The sequence below is a fragment of the Silurus meridionalis genome, chromosome 20 (assembly GCF_014805685.1).
Source record: "Silurus meridionalis isolate SWU-2019-XX chromosome 20, ASM1480568v1, whole genome shotgun sequence".
Lineage (NCBI taxonomy): Eukaryota > Metazoa > Chordata > Actinopteri > Siluriformes > Siluridae > Silurus > Silurus meridionalis.
In genome coordinates, this window is record NC_060903.1 from 17,878,429 (window position 1) to 17,898,900 (window position 20,472).

Sequence of the window (20,472 nt, forward strand, 5' to 3'; positions counted from 1 at the left end):
CTAATACAAAAATTACCAACCAACAAACCAACCACCCAATCAAGCCTTTATTAATTAATACATTATTTATAATAAATATATCATATTTACCGACTAACTAACTGATTCATTAATTAAATAACTGGTCAACTAATTGGGTAATTCATCATCAGTCACATCCTGTGTTACACCAAACATCACCAGCCTATAAGACTGTAATAATTCATATATTCAAAGTAAATTAACATAAACATAAAAAACACATCATCTATTATTCTGAAGCAAATCAGATTTATACATTCCATTCTACAATAATAATAATAATTATTGTTATTATTATTAACTTCCATTAAGAGCTTTACTCTGCTCAAGGTCATGGTGAGTTCATGGAGTGTATCTGAGAATCCTGGGCATGAGCCAACACCTGGATGGTGCTTCAGTCCATCACATGAAACCTCTCACATGATCACATACTCATTCACACACCTACAGGCAATTTAGCACAAGCAGAACACCTGAGGAACATCAAGAAAACTCACATGGACATATATATATATATATATATATATATATATATATATATATATGTATAAATATTATGTATTAACGGAGCAGTTCAATGTTGAGCTGCTGTAGAAGAATAGGCCTTCTGTCTATCCAAAGAACCTTTGAGGAACCCTGTTTTCAAAGCGCACGTGTTCAAAACCCATGCAACTTAGTAATTATGTAATTATGTGATCAGATATTAAAACAATGGTTGCTATTGTGCTGTAAGTGTTAGTGGATTTCTCCCCACACACACTCCTGCTGAACGATTATACGTCGCTTTCATTTTATTTTGTATGAAAAAAAAAATCAAAGTAAGAAATATGAAATCAACCTAAAAAAAAAAAAAGAAATAAAGTTGGCAGCAAAAATATGGATTTACATTTATGGCATTTGACAGACGCCATTAAAAATCCAATGTCTCATTTATACAGTTGACCAGAAAGTTAAAGTTCTTGCTAAGGACCCAGCTTCAGAGTCCAACACCTCGAGGAGCTACCAGTTCCTTATGCACGTTCTTTGACTGTTGGAAAACCATTAATTGTTCATAATAATATACACTATAAGTTTGTGTGAAACCTGAGCAGAAGATTAGTATTCACTTTATGAACATCCCACTTTTTTTTTTTTTTTTTTGCAGTTATAATGAGCTCCACTCTTCTGGGAAGATGTTCCTCTATATTTTTGTGGAGATTCTTTCATCTACGAGGGTGTTAGTAAAGTCATGTACTGATGTAGGTGAGAAGGTGAGGAGACCTGTGGTGCAGCCAGCGTTCAATCGGTTTGGAGCGCTATAGCAGGAGATCTTCCACTCCAAACCATGTACAGCAGATCTTTGTGCACAGGGGTATTGTCATGCTGGAGCAGGTTTGGGTCTCAGAGTTCAAGAGAAGAGAAATTTCCAATGCTACTTTGATTGTGTGCCTCCAACAACACATGGCTTGAAAAAGCAGGTGTACCAATACTTTTGCTCATTAGCGTATATGCTAATAAGTCACACCACACACTTTACATTATGAACTTTATTTAAAAAAAACATACAGATGTACAAAGACAAAGGCATCACCTGTAAAAGAAACACTTTGAAACGCCTAAAACAGGGACCTGGATAAAAGTAAATAAATAAACGAATACACGGTTACACAGAAATCTGGAGCGCAATAAAAAGTTACGAGTCGATTAAACCGCCAAAATACGCAGTTACGGTTTTCAGTTTGCCGTTTAGAAAGTTCTGCTCCACTTCCACTTTACCACCAGGACCAGCCAGAGATGCGATCTGCAGAGAGAGAGAGAGATTTTAATGAGATGATCTGAGGCGTGAAGCTCACTGAGGCGAGTCACAGAGAAAAGATCCGCCTGTGAATAAGCAGAGAGGATTAGAAGAAACACGACACAAATTATGAATAAGTGAAAACATCAGATTTTATACTCTATACAGACAATAGTATTGAGACACCTGACTTTTGGGTTCCTCCCCAAATTGTTACTACACATTTGGAAGGTTGTAGCATGAAACTTTTCCATTCGCTTGAACTAGGAGACGCAACCGCACGACACAAAGCCAGTTCCGTGAAGATCTGCTTTACATGGGGTTGGAGTGAAAGATCTCGAGTTCTGGAATGCTCCTCACCGCACCTACATCACTACCTGAACTTTACTAACACCCTTGTAGCTGAATGAAGCTCCACAAAATCTAGTGGAACATCTTCCCAGAAGAGTGGAGTTTATTATAACAGTAAAAAAAATAAAAATTGTGGAAGAGGATGTTCAGGAAGCTCATACAAATCTTATGCTCAGGTGTCCACAAACTTTTGTCTGTATAGTGTAGATGATCCGAGATACACACACACACACACACCCACACACACCCACACACCATCATCATGCTGGACTTCTTACCTGCTCCATATCAGCATTCCTTGGGAGGAAGTACACGATGTTTTCCGAAATCATTTTGGCCAGCCGGAAAATTTCAAACGTAAGAGCAGGTTAAGGAATTTCGTTAGGATACACAAACTTACTGCTACGAGACTATAATTGGGTGTCAACTGACATGACAATAACAGCTTTTTTTTTTTTTTTTACAACTATCAGTTCCAGGACCGTCTTTATACTGATTACAGAACGACATGTTTATATTTAGAGTTAGTATGCACTCAATACAATTTCCTGTTCTCACTTACGTTATAGCAGCTATAAACGGACATCCCTTCACCATCCCCTATTTTCTCTCTTTTTCTCTCTCTCATTTGTACCACTGACCTAATGAGAAACTGCCAGGCGTAAATTCCTCGGTGCTGAAAAGTCACCGCTTCACCTCGTGCTGCTGCGAAGCTCTAAAACTGGAGACTCCGTCCATTAATACAGAAAAACCTTATATGCATGTTGTTTATACATAAAGCAAAGCTGGTTAGATGAAGTCATTGTGAATGAGCTGAGACACAGTAACAGGCACATTAATATAAACGTGTAGCTGCACTACAGGCGGTGGTGATGTTATCGGAAGTTATTCAACACCTTCTGACCAATCAGAATCGAGAATCAAAAAAGCATGTTTATTTTTAGGAGGCTACGAGATGGTTCGAGAAGTTTCACGGCTCCTGATGTACACAGGACGTTTTTTTTTGGCACAATGACGTATGAAGGTCGGCGCTCTCTGCGACTGTGCGTGCAGCCTTGTGCTGCCACCTGCTGGCATGTTGCAAAACTAGTCTGGAAAGTTTTTGATACCAACCTCGTATTCAATAGATGGTTCTATAATAATGCTGAGGTTTTATTTGGAATTCGTTCCATTTCTAATATTGCGTTGTTAGTAGCGACAATAATAGTAGTAATTATAATAATAACTATGCACTTATTCTGATATTAAAACACTTCTAGCAGTGACAGGTTTTCAGGTGAAGGATATCCATCCGGGCTCATCATGGTCTTGATGTTGAAGACATCGGCGCTGAGGTATTCCGGCCCTCCCCACGGCGGGCTGAGGAAGACTACGTCGGCCCGGAGTCTCGACGCCACCTGCAGGAAATCCGCCTGGATGAAGTCAATCCGTTCGCTAACTCCGTACACGGCGGCGTTGTGCTGGGCGAGTGCTAATCGCACCGGGTCGATATCGATGGCGATCACTGAGTGACGTGAAAAAAACCCCACAAAATTTAACTCGTGAAAGAAAGCGTTGGATTTGTAATGACAGGGTTTATTGTGTGGAAAACAGCTGTACCAGCATTTCCAGCGAGGGCGAACTGGATGGCGTTTCCTCCCACACCACAGAAAGCGTCAACGATGACCAGGGTTTGGGACTCGACCTGAACCCTCTGGGCGATGTGCTCGGCTATCTTCTCAGGCGTGACAGAAAACCAGCCCTCTGGGGACAAACCAAACACATTTCCAGAGCTGCTGAATCTGATCTGCTTAGTCAAACTGAAACTATGAAACTACAAATGTGTGAAAGTCTGGTGTACAGATAATATTTATTACAATTAAAGGAAACGATGATGACTTTGACCCATAGCAGCTCAGCTGTAAGAATAAGATGAATGTAAGTTGATACGGAGTCTGTAAAATGCTGTAAAAGTACTAGCGATAATATCGCATTGCTTACTGATTGTAATTGCATAGTTTTACCACTAGGAGGCAGTAAACAGCTTTATAGTTCGACAAGAGCTTTTAATCAGGAGCTCATTTCAAAACAGCAAGTGTCAATCCTGTCTAATCAACCATCTCATACAGGAGTTTAAATACTAAATGTCTTGGCATTTCCACGATGAACTGCTTCTCTATCGGACTCTCGTGAAGCTCTGAGAAGATGGAAAGTTTAACAGACTGTGTCCTCCTCCTTCTCTACACACATCAACACCATCTGTTTCAGGCTCCACCAGACAGCTCCGATTTTTCCGCCTCTTGTGTTTCTCAGTCCTTTGAGAATAAAACACCTGCAGTGAGGCATGCGGCTTCTGACACAACTTCCTGTTTATGTCTTGGGCCCTAAACACATGGTGGCACCATACAGGCTTTTTCAAAGCAGATCACCAAACACGCCTAGGAGTTACGATTATATTGTTTTCTTTCAATTATAATATAATAAACATTCCGATATTTCATAAGCAACATTCCCATTTATTATAATATTATTATCCTTATTTAAAACATTTATTAATTCACACCCTGAAATTCTTGTCCATTGTGCGTGTCAGTATTGGGGCGTGGCCTCTGGGCTTGTTTATCTTAGTTAAAAAAGGCGTGGCCTCTGTGCTTGCTAGCGTCTGGAAAATCTTTTTTTTTGGTCTTTGGTTATGAGTAAAGCGAAGAAAGTGTGGCCTTGCTAGTCTCTGTTATGAAGGCGTGGCCTCTTGCTGAGAGTCTCAGTAAAGAAGGCGTGGCCTCTACGGCTGAGAGTCTCAGTATAGAAGGCGTGGCCAAAATGACTGCCCAAAAGAAGTAGAGACACCATGAGAGACACTTCAGCGTGATGATCTCCAAATCCCCTGGAACAATAGGAATCTCTTTAATGGCTTCTGATCACTCAAATCATTGCATCATTATTAATTAATCACACAAACATCACAGCTGCACACCAAATCCATCCCCAGTGGAGGAACTTCCTGTGATACTAAAGAGGAACTCCGATCGATTGTGCTTTCTCTAAGAGGTGTTTTCAGGATGTATTAATAGATGATGGGATGGAGGTAAGAGGGAGGTGTGACTCAGGGAAGATCCCACTGCCTCTGCTGGTATGTAGAAGAGAAGATAAAAGCTCTGATGACTAATTCCAGGCTCAGTGGATTCCTGACCATCTGAGCTCCGAGAAACTGGTAAAAGCACGTTAGTCATGGAGTTTTGGAGAAGAAGGTTTTTGTGATAAACATGACTGAATGATAAACACTGAAAATAAGAGATGAATTCAGTGAAGCAGATCAAAGTGATTAATGAGTTACGATGCACAAATCAATGCTTTTCAAATAGAAATTAATTACACACTAATGATGAATAAAATCGTGTGTATTGGGTGAAAGTTGGGCATCAGAGGCAACAGCAAAAATCTGTACTAAAATTACAATAAAGGAGGTGTGGCCTAAGTACATCAGTCTCCACAAAGGGGTGTGGCCCAAGTATCAGCCAGCCCCAGTAAAGGAGACATGGCCTAAGTATCTGACAGTTTCTGTTAAGAGGGTGTGGCCTATTTATCTGTCAGTCTCCATAAAGAAGGTGTGGCTTAAGTATCAGTCAATCTCAGTAAAGTGGGCATGACCAACATTTCAGTCAATATCAATAAAGGGGTGTGGTCTATGGATCAGTCAATATTAATATGGGGTGTGGCCTATGAATCAGTCAATATAAATAAAGGGGTGTGGCCTCTGCATCAGTCAGTCCCTGTGAAAAAGTTGTGGCATATGCAGCATCATCCTTCATAAAGGGGTGTGGTCTATGTATCAGTCAATATCTGTAAAGGGGGGTGTGGCCTCTGTGTCAGTCCTTTTAAAAGAGGTGTGGCCTAAATTGGTCAGTTACAGTAAAAGAGGTGTGATCTATGTTTCTGGTTATGAGGACTTGGCTTGCTAGTCTCTGTTAAGAAGGTGTGGCCTCTACGGCTGAGAGTCTCAGTAAAGAAGGCGTGGTTTAGTTTTGGTTAATTGGTCAATTACAGTGAAAGAGGCGTGGTCTATGTATTTGTCGGTTACAGTGAAAGAGGTGTGGTCTATGTATTTGTCGGGTACAATAAAAGGTGTGGCCTATGTATTTGCCAGTTACAGTGAAAGAGGCGTGGCCTATGTATTTGCCAGTTACTGTAAATGGGGCGTGGCCTATGTATTTGCCCGTTACAGTGAAAGAGGCGTGGCCTATGTATTTGCCCGTTACAGTGAAAGAGGCGTGGCCTATGTATTTGTCCGTTACAGTGAAAGAGGCGTGGCCTATGTATTTGTCCGTTACAGTGAAAGAGGCGTGGCCTATGTATTTGTCAGTTACAGTGAAAGAGGCGTGGCCTATATGCCTTAACATTACAAAATATGCTGTAATCCCTCCCTGTTGTACCACATACTCTCTTTTCTATTCTTGTCATCTTTTCCTGCTCTCTGGATATCTTTTCTTTTTCTCTGCCTCCAAATCTCCCTCTTTCTGTCAGAATCTTGTTCTCCGCTCTGATGCAGGAGGCGTGAAGGACTTTTTGAGTAACGTCAGCACTTCTCCCTGCAGACCCAGACAGTTCATCAGGCGATGTAGTCATGGCCAAATCACACACCCTCTCTTCTCTGTCTCACACACACACACACACACACACACACACACACACACACACACACACACACACACACTTTTACTACACTTTCTTCTCTGGTTTCATGCTGGAAATTCTGTAAAAATCAGGCTCTTTTAGTAAAATCTGTGTTATACATATAAACCTGGAGGATTGAACACTGACTCTGTACTCAGACTGAAGCTCTTCAAACGATTCCACATCCAGGCAGAAGCATAAAATAACTCCCCAAAAACCAGAACAAATTCCTAAGTAAATGCATCTCGACCAACTGGTGTGAATACGTTATCTGGGGTTCAGGAGGTAAGTGGAGCGATTACAGAGGATCGAGCACTCGGACTGCCGTAGAGTACAAACGCTATTGAGGTTACAGATATACATGATAAAAAAATTATCATAAAATGTAAAAGATTTGGCACAAGTCATGATTTATATCAAAAATTCTATTCAAATTTTGGGATGATGAAAAAGTTCTGTACACAAACTCAACAAATCTGCAGGCACAGAGGAGATGAAGCTTAAAACTAAAATGACAAAAAACGTTGGCGACAACTGATTAAAAGAATAACAGGGTTAATCTAGTGCCCTCTGCTGGCCACAGTCTGCACCGCATCAATGCATCGGCATAAACGTTAACGAAGTGATGCATAAATTTCAAAAAGTGTTCATCGGTTATAAGTTGCCATTTGTTTCACAATTGCTCGTTTTTAACATATTTGCATCGTTAAAAATGATTTATTTACATAAAATTATTAGCAGATGCGCTTTACTTTAATTATTTATAAAGTGACCAATAATTTGTGAAGAATATTTGATATGTAGATCGATTTCTCGTCGCTAAACCGTTTCTCGAGCGCGTTCTCTTACCGCCGCTGCTGCTACGTGAATACGACGCATAAAAACACTACGGAGACCGAGGCGTGTCCTGAGTCACATAGAATACAGATTTACATGGCAGAGGTAGAGCTGTAACTTCCTGCAGACACAAACAGGTTCCTTCAGGTGGAGAATCTGGACCGCAGACTTGAATTTTAATGTCGCTAAACAAGTCTCCATATTTTAACATTTTCAATTTATTTCTCTAATAAAAATTTTTGTGAAGTTTTCCCCCAAAAATTCCATTTAGTCACAATGAAATTCTGTTCTCGTATACCCAGGGTACGAAAGAGGCGGAACATTTCTAGTAAATTTACAGAAACTTTCCATGGGAACTTCATCTGGGAAATGTGGAAATAATTCCAAATTGGAAACTTTCCAGGAATTTATGGGAATTTTGGGAAATGTATATAAAATATCATATACAAACAAATATAAACAATTAGTTTGGTTATACGTGGACACACGCAAACAAAGAGATAAAAAAATGAAATTTTTGACTTTGGTATTCCGACTGACCGTGATCCAGTTTAACGCCTTCATCGAATCGAGAGAACAGGCGATAACGCTGAGCCCAGTACTTGGCCAAGTCGGGATCCGCGGCGATCTCAGGAGGAACGTCCACGCCCACATCCTGTCGTCTCGTCCTCCTTCTGGCCTTCTTCTTCTTCTTCTTTTTCTTTTTCAAAGACTTCTCGTTCTCAGCTTAACAGTTAAAAAAAGCATGTAAGAAAATGAAGTATACATATCATTCCCACACCCTTTAATCAAATGCTGCATGCTAACCTCCATCTTCTGGAGCATCAGGAAGGAGGAAGTCTGGGATGTCCAGAGAAAAAAGTTCCCTCCCGTGTTCCTGCTCCGTACCATCTGAAGGAACGTGTGTTTCTAGCTCTGGTTCTGGTGTTCGTGCTTCTGCTTCCAGCTCAGTTATAACCTTGGTCATCTCTTGTTCTTCACATTCTCCATGCTCTACAAGCTGATGCGATTCCTTGAAGTCCTTCACCTTTCCTCCGGGACATTCCTGTGGATCTGTGACTCCTTCAGGTCTGTCTGGCGCTGAAGCCGAGGTCTTCTCCGAGTCATTCTCAGTTCGGGCGATACGCAGAAAATTCTGCACCTAGAATGAAAAGCTAGAATGAGGCGTGCCCTTGTCGTGTGTCAGTCCTCGAGAAGATGTGTGGTCTCCATGTGTGTCAATCTTCTGCTTCTCGGAGCAGACACGATGATGCTGTCATTAAAGCTGAGCCTCGATACTACAAATTTTTGAGGTGTTTATTTTCTTTGTCTTACTTTTTGGAGCGTCGTGTTGATCTTGGGCTCCGGCGTCTCTCCGTCCTCGGTGAAGAACACGTGCTTGTTGATTTTGCAGGTGGCTTTCAGTCTTGATTTAGCCTTCCTCCGAGTTCCTTCCTGAGTTCTCCGGAACTTTAAAACGCTCATAAACCTAAAAGGTGCACGATACACCATGAGATTCTAAACATCGTGTGTGTATGAGTGTGTGAGAGGGTGTAGGGGTCTCACTTGTGTTGAGGGTCCCGTTTGAGGCCCAGACTCTCCCAGGCTTCGTCAGGAGGCATCTGAGCGAGTTCCTCAAAGTCCAGCTCATGACTGTGGAAAGAATTTAAATCTGAGGGATCTGTACCTCGCTTTCTTCAGCTGCAGGTACAGAGATGTATTTTGTGTGGCTTCAGTGAAAGGCTTAAAAAAACAATACAAATTAAACACAGAAATGACGGCGCACCTTTTCTTTGTTTTGGCTTTTCTCTCTGGAGGCTCGTCCTCGTCACTCTCGTCCTCCTTCGAGCAGCTCTTCGATGGCTGGCTGGCGCTGTTCGGCTGAGTGCTGGGTTTCTCAGAGGTTTCTGAAAGAGATTCAAATCAGTATAATTCACTAGTTCAGTGGAGCTAACAAACAAATAGGCCACACCTTCTTCACGAAGACTAGTGGACAATTAGGCCACACCTTCCTTTATAGAGACTGATGGACAAATAGGCCACACCTCCTTCATGTAGACTGATGGACATATAGGCCACACCTCATTCACTAGAACTAAATGACAAATAGGCCACACCTCCTTCACTAGAACTAAAGGACAATTAGGCCACACCTTCCTTTATGGAGACTGATGGACAAATAGACCACAACTCATTCATCAAAAATAATAGACAAATAGGCCACACCTGATTCACTAGAACTAAAGGACAAATAGGCCACACCTCCTTCACTAAGACTTGTGAAGAAATAGGCCACACCCCCTTCACTAAGACTGGTGAAGAAATAGGCCACACCTCCTTCACTAAGACTGGTGAAGAAATAGGCCACACCTCCTTCACTAAGACTTGTGAAGAAATAGGCCACACCCCCTTCACTAAGACTGGTGAAGAAATAGGCCACACCTCCTTCACTAAGACTGGTGAAGAAATAGGCCACACCTCCTTCACTAAAACTAATGGACAACAGGACACATCTTTAATTAGGTCTAACTGACAAATAGGCCACACCCCCTTTACTGAGAGAAATAGGCCACACCTATCTGGTGGAGAAATAGGCCACACCTTTACTGATACTGATGAAGAAATAGCCACACCTCCTTCAATGAGACTGGTGGACAAATAGGCCACACCTCTTACTATAACTGATGAATATAGAGGCCACACCTCCTTCACTAGAACTAATGGGTAAATAGACCACACCTCCTCCAGTGTCATTAACTTGTACAGAGGCCACACCTACTCATGAATAAGCATATTTTAATGCTGATAGGGCAGAGTTAATGTATAAATTAGAGATAATATCCAGAAAAGAAATATCATTTTATGATTAATATGCAGTTTATACACGTACCCTCCGCGCCGGTGCTGCCCGATGAAGCCGGTCTTTTCCGGTCTCCTCCATCATGAGGCTCATTTGCATAACTTGACTGTAACGTTTTATTCCAATCATCATCCTCGCATTTCTCGGGCTCCATGCTTAAACTGCTAACGAGCTCCACAATGTCATCAGTGTTTCCTTCCGGAAACCTTTCTGGTTCTCCCGAAATCTGATCACAGCAGGCAGATGATTCACACCGTTCTTTCTCTGGGTCCATCACATCCAGCTGTTCCTGATGTTCCTCAGAGCTTTGCTCTGCATCTCGAGCTGCATCTGTGCCACCCGAATGGTCTGTAGTCCAGCCCTGAGAGGCCCAGTAGCTGAACTGCTCCCAGTAATATCCGTAGGTCTCATTAGCATGCTCCTCCCACTTTTCCCTCCATTCAGGACACGCCCATGGTGCGAGAGGAGACACGCTGGAGAACTCGGCATGTTTCTCTACCCAGCTCGTCCACAGCAGGTTCTCTCCCTGCAGCTCCCAGTACTGCAGCCAGGCATGCTGGGAAATAAAATCATCACACATACATACACACTCAGTACGAGGCTGAGACAGACACAACAAAAGACATACAGACGAAACAGACAGAAACACAGATTCAGTCAATCAGACATACAGAAAGATACAAAGACAATCAGACAGACAGACAGACAGACAGATAAATAGACAACTACACAGAGAGACAGATTAATATACAATTAGACAGACAATCAGACAGACAGACATACATACATAGACACTTAGACAGAGACAGATTAAAAGACAATTAGTCAGACAGATGGATGGATACATTGCCAATTGGACAGACAGACAGACAGACAAAAAGCCACACAGATGAAACAGACATGCTAAATTGATTCATAGACAGACACTGAAGATGGACAGATGAAAGACAGACAGAATAACAGATTGAGATCAAACAGACTACACAAGCAGACAAAAAAAATCAGTTGATCAGAAGAACAGACTTGTGAATGAAACTGGAACATCAGGATGTAATTACATCAGTGTGAGACTTTGGTTCATCCACAGCATCTTTCAGCTCGTCTTCCTCACGCTCTTCCTCACACGCTTTCTCATTCTCTTCCTCTTTTCGCTCTTCCAACTCGCACTCTTCTCTCTTCCTCCTCTCCTCCTCCTCAACCTCTTCCTCCTCACCATCCACCCCCAGCTCTGGGGTTTTATAACGATGGTTCTCCGAGGAACCCGCGCTGCTCCTCTTCCTCGCTCTGTATTCGTTAAAACTCTTCACAGCGCAGAAGATAAAAATATTAACGATTTCACAAATGACAATAATAAACAGACGCACACAGTTCAGACGTACCGCTTTGTTCTGACGCGAGGAGCTGGAGAACGCTACAGGAAGCCCCAGACTGACCATGAGCTGGGTTTCTTCATCCAGCACAGTCTTCTCATCCTCTTCAGAGCAGCTGGACTCCTCGTCCTCATCCTCCTGATTTACTGCACGTGACAAAAATGAAACCGGCGTAAAAGCTTCGTCCGAATTCAGTACCAAAATCACAGATCTCTGGAGTCACACACACCTCGGGGTCGGTCACTGGTCTGATCTCTCACAGACTTCAAATCCGATCTGTACAGCTCTCGATCGCTGCAGCCAGAAAAGACACACACACACACATCATTAGATATTAATCAAAATAATAACAGCGTCAAGAACCCACTACGTCGATCCTCGCCGAATACGAGGCGCTGTTAGAAAAAAAAAAAAAACAGCAAACATCTGGATGTTCTATACGGATAAACGTTTGTGCATACTCATCATCTCCAATGATGGGAATCGGCATCATGGGAATGTCGGAGAAATAATGAGACTACATGAGAATTAACAGGAATAAACTGGGAATTGACTAAATTGCAGGTGAGCCTATAACAGGGAACTTAACACACATCGACAACGACATTCAATCCTGCACACAAAATAACATCAGAAAACGTCCATCGAGCTTTAACTTCCCCGTAGCTAAAATATGGCTGAAGTTCTCTCGGTTCTCCCGAATCCAGAGCTTACGGCTTTGTGGTGGAATCAAAAAGTTTGGAGACTCGCTCTGTTTACAAGAAAATACTTTATATATCAACGTTTCCACACCCCCAGAGTTCTTCTCAAACGTGTCCTGGAAGTCTTCTATTTGAAGCGTCTTCTGTGATTCGTGCTGGATCCCAAAACCGTGAGCTGGATCTTCATCTTCCGGAAGAGGAGCCAAATCTGGCGCATAGGGCTCATGCAAAAGTGAGACGATGCTGTTACAGACGGCTCCTGATGTACACATAACGATGTCTTTTGGCACACTGACTTCTGAAAGCCGGTGCTCCCCGTGACTGTGCGTGCAGCCTCGTGCTGCCATCTGGTGGCGTGTTACAAAACAAGTCTTGAAACTTTTTGATACCACCTCGTATATATGGAGTGAACTGAAAGGAGGATTATTTATACAGTACAATTGTAAGAAAAGATCCCTATTCAGTTGTGATTCCTACTCAGTTGTATTTCCACGCTTCACCACTAGAGGCAGACATACAGTTTACCAAGCTATGTCAAGCTACCCGTGACATCACAGTGCACCCAGATAGTGAAAATCCTTATATGGTCCTTCGAGGTGGACAGGAAAAACGTCCTAACATCTGGTCCTTCGAGCCAGATAGGGAAAAACTTCCTAACAATAATGATCAGGTACGAACCTGACAAAAGCTCTGGAACAAATGCAGTGGATCGTCATGTCCTCTTCTGCACCTTGATGGAAAAGTAGATCAGCTATCGGACCTGTGAGACCTCGAACATGATTGATCATTACGGCCAACTGGACACTGGTAAAATTATAGACTATAAAAATATTAACAACATAAGTTTCTTAATTTATCCGATTCCATTCAGCCAATCAGCACACAGGCTTCATTAAACTCGATGTGATGTCATCACCACTAAGTTTGGAGGGAGATTAATATAATATTAAATAAAATAAATACATATGTATTAGAAATTAGACCTAAAAATATAAGACAATACGCAGCGCTGCAGCGATCAAAGCCATTCTGTGACTCACGTGTTCAAAACGCTGCGACCGAAATGGAGCGAGGAACTCTGGGAAAGCAGGCGACAAGTTAAAAGCCTTCATACGAGAATAAAAAAATCCATAGAAGAAAAAGTTTCAGCATCAAGTTTAACCAATTCACTATTAATAAAATTGAAAAACAAACAAAAAAAAACACGCAAACCCAAAATTAAACATTAAACAATTTATTAACTTTTTGTACATTATGTACTTTAACCTGTGTGTGGCATAAATATATTAATAATGTTTGGTCAATATACAAAACATATTTATTTATATTTAATTAAAATAAACATTTATACGCCGTTTGAAGTTTTTTCAAGACTATACTGTTTTTTTTCTCATTCTAAAATAATGCTTTAGTTGACTCATTTGAATAGCTAACATAATATTTTACGTAAGTTATACTAAAGTAAAACTGTAATGATACATAATAATAATAATAATAATAATAATAATAATAATAATAATAATAATAATAATAAGGCACATAACGCTGAAAGCACAAAACCTTTATTTTGAAAAGAGATTTAATATAATCGTCATTTGACATTTCCGGGTTGTGTAACATGTAAAGAAAGCCGGGTGGGAAAACCCGGAAGGAAAATAGAGAAACCCCCAGCCCCCTCCCCTTCAGAAGAAATAAACACTTCTGACAGTTTTCTTTCGGATTTTAATTTTCAATAAAATGCGGAAAAGAAGCAGGTTGACAGTGTAGAAGTAAGAATGTAGTAATTATTAAGGTTTAACGTGTTTATTGTGTTTAATGGTGTTATTTGTGTTGTAATAGTTCCGGGTTTTATGGCGCTCGCGCGAGTCAGTTAATTGGGGTGAGTTTGTTGTCAGTGATAAACGCGTCACGTGACTGTGTTAAGGCGTTGCGATGTTCGATATTCGGTCAAATCGACGGTATTTATGCGGGAACTTTTGCATGTCAGTGTTGTTTTGCATGTCAGATTTTCACAGGGTCGAAAAACAGACGTCCAGAAGGAGTCCAGACTGTATATTATGTTTATTTTTCTAGGAAATTGGAGATTTCTATTGTTGTAGGCTTTTTTATTGCCAAATTAATTTATTGTAACATTGAAATCGGACACATTTTGGTCATTTAGCACGTAAACATAATTCAGGATTCGAGAATCTGCTTCTAAAAGCTTTAACAGTATTAAACAATTTGTTTTGTTGTCTCTCAGGTGTGTGTGTTGGAGCGAGGAGACTGGAGCGCCGGCCGTCTGCTGGCAGAGGGACGGGCTCAAGGAACATCATCATCATTATCATCATTACCACCATCATCACCATCAGCAGCATGTCTGGAAAGAACGAGTCGTGTTGGTCTGGAGATGAATCCGTTGGTGCCCTAACGTGTCTCCTCGTGTCCTTGGAGGACTGGCTGGCTTGGGGGAATCTTCAGGACTATCTCAGCCTTCTGGAGTACCTTCTGTGGGTGTTCACGCCCCTGGTGATTGTCTTCATCCTGCCCTTTGTCATCGTCCTCCTGCTTTACCTGTCCATCCTCTTCCTGCATGTGTACAAGCGTAAGATCCAGCTGAGAGAGGCCTACTCGAATAACCTGTGGGATGGCGCCAGGAAGACGTTGGCTATGCTGTGGGACGGCCATGGAGCCATATGGCATGGTGTGGTTTTAGTAATATACTTATTACTATATTATGTTTATCCGGAATATATATATATATATCTATATATATCAGAATGGGGCATATAAACGATATAAAAGGCAAATTAAATTAGCTCAGTATTCTACACATCACCTTCAGGAAATACGCAGCTCAGCGGTTGCCAGATATTTCTCAGATCGAGGTATCAGAGACAGGAGTTCATGATAAGATCTTCATCACCGCTTATAGACATTATAATTTTTTTTTTTATATTAATAAATGAATGTCTCAATATAGTAACCTCTTTCTTACCAGGTTATGAAATCCATGGTTTAGAGAAGATTCCAGAACAAGGCCCGGCACTCATCGTCTACTATCACGGAGCGATTCCTATCGACTACTACTACTTCCTGGCGAGAGTGATCATTCAGCAAGGCCGCACGTGTCACTCGGTGGCTGATCACTTCCTGTTTAAGGTCCCAGGTAAACTCACGTTCTGTCAGTGGTGACATCATACTCTCCAATTAACATGTATTAATTATCGATAATTCTATAAAATATTGAGTTCTAATGAAGGAGGTGGGGCTTATTTTTATTCCAATGAAGGAGGTGTGGCTTATGTTTAGATATTATAAAGGAGGTGTGGCTAAATTTTATTCAAATGAAGGATGTGGCTTAATACCATTTTAATGAATAGGTGTGGCTTAATTTCATTCTAATGAAGAGGGTGTGGCTTATTTCAGTTCTCATAAAGTGCGCATGGCTTAATTATGTTATAATGAAGAGATTATGGCTTATTTTCATTCTAATGAAGGAGGTGTGGCTTTATTCTATTCTAATGGAGAAGGTGGGGCTTAATTCCATTCTAATGTAGGAGGTGTGGTTTAATTCTGGTTTAATGGTGGAGGTGTGGCTTATTTCAGTCTTAATGAAGAAGGTGGGGCTTATTCCCATTCTAATGAAGGGGTGTGGCTTAATTCCGGTCTAATGGTGGAGGTGTGGCTTATTTTAGTTCTAACGAAGAAGGGGTGTGGCTTATTTTAGACAAAATGAAGGGGTGTGGTCTTATTTAGACCTAATAAAGGATGTGTGGCCTCTGTTTCTGTTAGTTTTAGTAAAGGGGCGTGGACATGAGTTTTGGAATTTATTATATAAATTCTTACTAGCTCGATGATCATGTCATGTTTCTTTTTGTAAACACCATCAGGGTTCAAGCTGCTGCTGGAGGTGTTCAGTGTGATCCACGGGCCACAGGAGGAGTGTGTGAAGGCTCTACGCAGCGGTCACCTGCTGGGAATCTCTCCAGGAGGCGTACGGGAAGCTCTGTTCAGCGATGAGACGTATCCACTGCTGTGGGGCAAACGCAAGGGTTTCGCACAAGTGGCCATCGATTCCAAAGTGGTACGTTCTCACAAACACGGTCCTGGAAAGTTTCGGTCCTACTGAAGTTCACTTTGGTTCACTTCTTTCCATTCACCTCTCCTCAGCCAATCATTCCCATGTTTACTCGGAACGTCCGGGAGGGATTCCGCTCGCTGGGAAATTTGAGTAAGTCTGGTCTTGTGTAAATCCACCGAGTGTAGTGTAGAGTTCACCATCCTGCTGATTAATCACAAACATGTCCTGCACAGGGTTTTACAGATGGGTGTATGAGAGGTTTCGGCTGCCCATCGCACCTATTTACGGAGGATTCCCGGTCAAATTCCGCACTTACCTCGGCGACCCTATTCCCTACGATCCCAAACTCACAGCGGGCGAGCTGGCGGAAAAGGTGCGACACCCGAGAAAGTCGTAAATAAATACACACTGAGACCAAGTGCCTGAAACACACACTGTATGTGTACACCGAGATAGAGCATGTCGTCTATTCATTCATTAATCTGTCCATCCGTCCACTTATTTACTTACATATCAACCTTCCATACATTAAACCTGTAGCCCTTCCATCTAACCATTAAAACATCTATTCAACCTTTTTTAAACTATTATCCCTCCATCCATCCATCCATCCATCCACTCAGCCTATTCTCCTATCATTCCTTCATTCCTTTATTTAACCAGCATCCCACCAGTCATTCCTCTGTCCATCTATCTGTCTAATTATCCAGCCAGTCACTCTATTTATCTCTATTTCTCCAATTATTCATCCCCTCATTCATCCATCTATCCATCTAACTAAAACACTTCAGTATGTTTATTCATTTATCTAATCATTTATTTACTCGTCAATCTATCCATCCATTCATCCATCATCCATACTGACCTTCCATCCATCCATGCATACATATATTCATCTATCCATCCATTTATCCATTCATCCATCATCCACACTGACCTTCCCTCCAATAATCCATCCATCTATCCAAAAGTCCTATTTTATTTTTTCATTTCACTTGAACAATATTATCTCTGTCCATATGTCTTTCCATCCATCCAACCATCTATCTGTCCACTCATCCCTTCAGGCCAACCAACTGACAATTCTGTTTACTTATCCATCCATCCATCCATCCCAAATGATGTCAGATCTTTAGTATAATGGTGGTGTAGGTCCTCAGAACTCCCTCAATGCACTTAACCATATTGTAAAAAACCCTTCAGTATGCAGCTGTAACTTCATCACACATTCATTTAATTAGACACATTTCTTTGATTTGAACCTTCCTCCAGGTGCAGGCAGCAGTTCAAGCGCTTATCGACCAACACCAAAAGATCCCTGGCAACATCCTGCGAGCGCTCCTGGAGCGATTCCACATGCACCCCAAAGACGAATAACGCTCCCTTATTTCAGGTGCTGCTCGGGTCGATCGCACAACACGCCTGAAGAAGAACAGCACGGCTTTTCTCTCAGGCTACAAAACGAAGCCCCTCCACCTTTATTCCCCGTGTCGTGGTGCAGAGACTCGGAAGTGAATTAATATCATCCACACGCGTGGTGTTTGGACGTTACTGACGTACGTGGCGAGAAAGAGAATATCTAATAGTGTCAAGTGGAAGGCAGTGCATCATGTGTTTCTCTGTGTGTGTGTGTGTGTGTGTGTTTGTTTGTTTGTTTGTTTGTTTGTTTTTAAATCCGTGACTTATTTGCACATTGTTTTTGAAGGACCACTGCCAAAAACATACGAGGCCTTTCTGTAACTTGATGTCAGAAATGTGAAATGAACTGGTGCGATTTTAACATTTATATATTTCCTACAAAAAAAACGAAAAAAATTATGAAGTAATGGGAAAAAAACTTTTTTTTTAAATGAGCAAACTGTGATTGAATGGGAAATCTTTGACTGAAAAGGACCTGGTTCAGGGTCGTTTCTTCGGCTCACGATGGTTTGGAAGGTTCTAGATTTGGTTTGTGGGTTTGTGGGAAATGACCCAGGTGTGCTAACGTGTTCAGGATTAATTATGATGCTACTTCTAATAATAATTAATGGACAGCATGAACTTGCTCATGAATGACGGAAATCACAACATTCCTGGAATATGAATACTTGACCAGCACAGTAACTATTAAGCCTCATGAGTCGTGATTTTATAACTGTAATCTTTTGCAACAAACAATTTAAAGGTGTTTAAAACGTCTTTGTGATTAATCTCTTCATATAAACGACACACACACACACACACAATTTTAATCAACTCCTTTGATTTCTAGATTTTATACATTCTTATTGAGACTCATGAATGTTGTTTATATGCAACAAGTTCTGTGGAGTCCAAACATAACATTTGTGTCTCTAGCAGAAGAACTTGTGTGAGATGGAGAGCAGGAGAGAAGATGTGATCAGACTCCCTCACCCCCACACTCACACATGGAGGTGGAAGTTTAATGGTTTGGGGTTGTTTTGGAGCAGTGAAGGTTCCAGAAAGTGAAATAAATCCTGAACCAACATGGCTTCCATTCCGTACTTCATCACCATGCAGTTCCGTCTGGACTGCAGCTCATTGGAAGCGACTTTACCGTACAACAAGACGATGAGCCGAAGCGCACGTCTGAGTTCTGTACGTGTTATTTAGAGAGCAGACAGACGTCTGGAGTGATATCTATCATGGAACCACCTGCCCAGTCACTGCACCTAAATCCTATTATTTGCTCTTCTAATAAGCTCCACTCTTCTGGGAAGATGTTCCACTAGATTTTGTGGAGATTTCATTCAGTCGCAAGGGTGTTTAGTAAAGTCAGGTAGTGATGTAAGTAAGAAGGTGAGGAGGCCTGGGGTGTCGTTTTAATTCATCCCAAAGGTGTTTAGATCTCTAGAGCAGATCTTCCTCTTTTGGATCTCCTGGTTCGAGTGAAGGGAAAATGTAATGCTACAGCATCCAAAGAAATCCTATACAATTGTGTGCCTCGAAGTTTGTGGTAAAACTTGGAGGAGGATATGGTTTATGGAAAAGTCAGGTGTCCGAATACTTTTGCCGTTGCGTGTGAATAACTAGGATTTTGTAACATGAGCACCGAACAAAGTATCAAAACGTCACTGTATGTGTAAAGAACGTTTTCTATCACATTTCTGAGGGAAACTCGGTTGGTTTTTAGAGGTTCTTGGTTGACTGTGGAAGAACCTTTAATGCTTCTTTATTGTAGCTTATACACGTTTCTTTGGCAATTTGTGGAAGAACACTTAGTAACATCTAGAACCTTCTCAGTGTTTATCATTTTGAAAAAAAGGTCCTTTTTGAAGGTCCTTTTGATGATTAAGGATTATAAGAAAAAAAAGGTTCCACTTCTGATAGAACCTGTTTGTCCATGCTGGAAATGTGTGGGGTTTTTTTTGGAAGCTAAGAATCCCCAATTTTCCTTTAAAGAACCATCAGAGAACATTTTTCTATGAATGATTCTACAGGGCAAGTTCTTTTCTTTTTTTAAACCCCAGAAGATCCATATTTAGAAAGAATACTTGGCGTTTTTCGAAGCAGCTGCTGAGTTGAAGAGAGCAGCATGTGCCAATTACAGAGTAAAAACATTCGAAGCGGTTGATTACTGAATGCCTTGAGACTTATTCTAATGTAGCACAAGTGTTAACTGGAATTTTCCGCCACATAAAACCCATCTGGAACATCAGGAACTTTTACGTTCACCTCAAGCCCCAGTTTTGTCTCGGAGAGTGGTGACTCAAGCTTTACATTCTTGAACATTTTACATGCACTACATAAACAAAAGTTTGTGGACGCCTGGTATTTACTATTTGAACATCTCATTCCACATTAATCACCATTTGCTGCTACAATGAGCTCCACTCTTCTGAAAAGATGTTCCACTAGATTTTGTG

The 20,472-nt window shown here is 41.3% G+C and overlaps 2 protein-coding genes across 11 annotated transcripts; one reads left to right on the forward strand and one right to left on the reverse strand.

Moving 5' to 3' along the window:
• Positions 1-1,532: 1,532 nt before the first annotated feature.
• tgs1 (trimethylguanosine synthase 1) lies at positions 1,533-13,655 on the reverse strand. Of its 4 annotated transcripts, XM_046876352.1 has the most exons (15): positions 13,584-13,655; positions 13,222-13,273; positions 12,072-12,136; positions 11,852-11,988; positions 11,531-11,773; positions 10,503-11,073; positions 9,399-9,519; positions 9,179-9,265; positions 8,948-9,101; positions 8,441-8,774; positions 8,174-8,359; positions 3,746-3,889; positions 3,434-3,650; positions 2,425-2,503; positions 1,533-1,801 (listed from the first exon to the last, which is right to left on the reverse strand). In XM_046876352.1, exons 2-15 carry the CDS (start codon positions 13,257-13,259, stop codon positions 1,694-1,696), a joined length of 2,484 nt encoding a protein of 827 aa, XP_046732308.1. In that variant the 5' UTR covers positions 13,260-13,273; positions 13,584-13,655; the 3' UTR covers positions 1,533-1,693. The 4 variants fall into 4 exon arrangements, with proteins under 4 accessions (XP_046732308.1, XP_046732307.1, XP_046732306.1 ...); XM_046876351.1 differs by lacking the exon at positions 13,584-13,655 and having other exon boundaries at positions 10,503-11,028; positions 13,222-13,354; XM_046876350.1 differs by lacking the exon at positions 13,584-13,655 and having other exon boundaries at positions 13,222-13,354.
• Positions 13,215-18,784, forward strand: tmem68 (transmembrane protein 68). 7 transcript variants are annotated; one of them, XM_046876363.1, is made up of 8 exons: positions 14,517-14,593; positions 14,786-15,032; positions 15,127-15,226; positions 15,524-15,691; positions 16,416-16,609; positions 16,696-16,756; positions 16,840-16,979; positions 17,879-18,784. In XM_046876363.1, the coding sequence occupies exons 3-8, from the start codon at positions 15,193-15,195 to the stop codon at positions 17,981-17,983; spliced, it is 702 nt and encodes a 233-aa protein (XP_046732319.1). In that variant the 5' UTR covers positions 14,517-14,593; positions 14,786-15,032; positions 15,127-15,192; the 3' UTR covers positions 17,984-18,784. The 7 variants fall into 7 exon arrangements, with proteins under 7 accessions (XP_046732313.1, XP_046732315.1, XP_046732317.1 ...); XM_046876357.1 differs by lacking the exon at positions 14,517-14,593 and adding an exon at positions 13,215-13,350 and having other exon boundaries at positions 14,786-15,226; XM_046876359.1 differs by lacking the exon at positions 14,517-14,593 and adding an exon at positions 14,181-14,312 and having other exon boundaries at positions 14,786-15,226.
• The last annotated feature ends 1,688 nt before the right edge of the window (positions 18,785-20,472 follow it).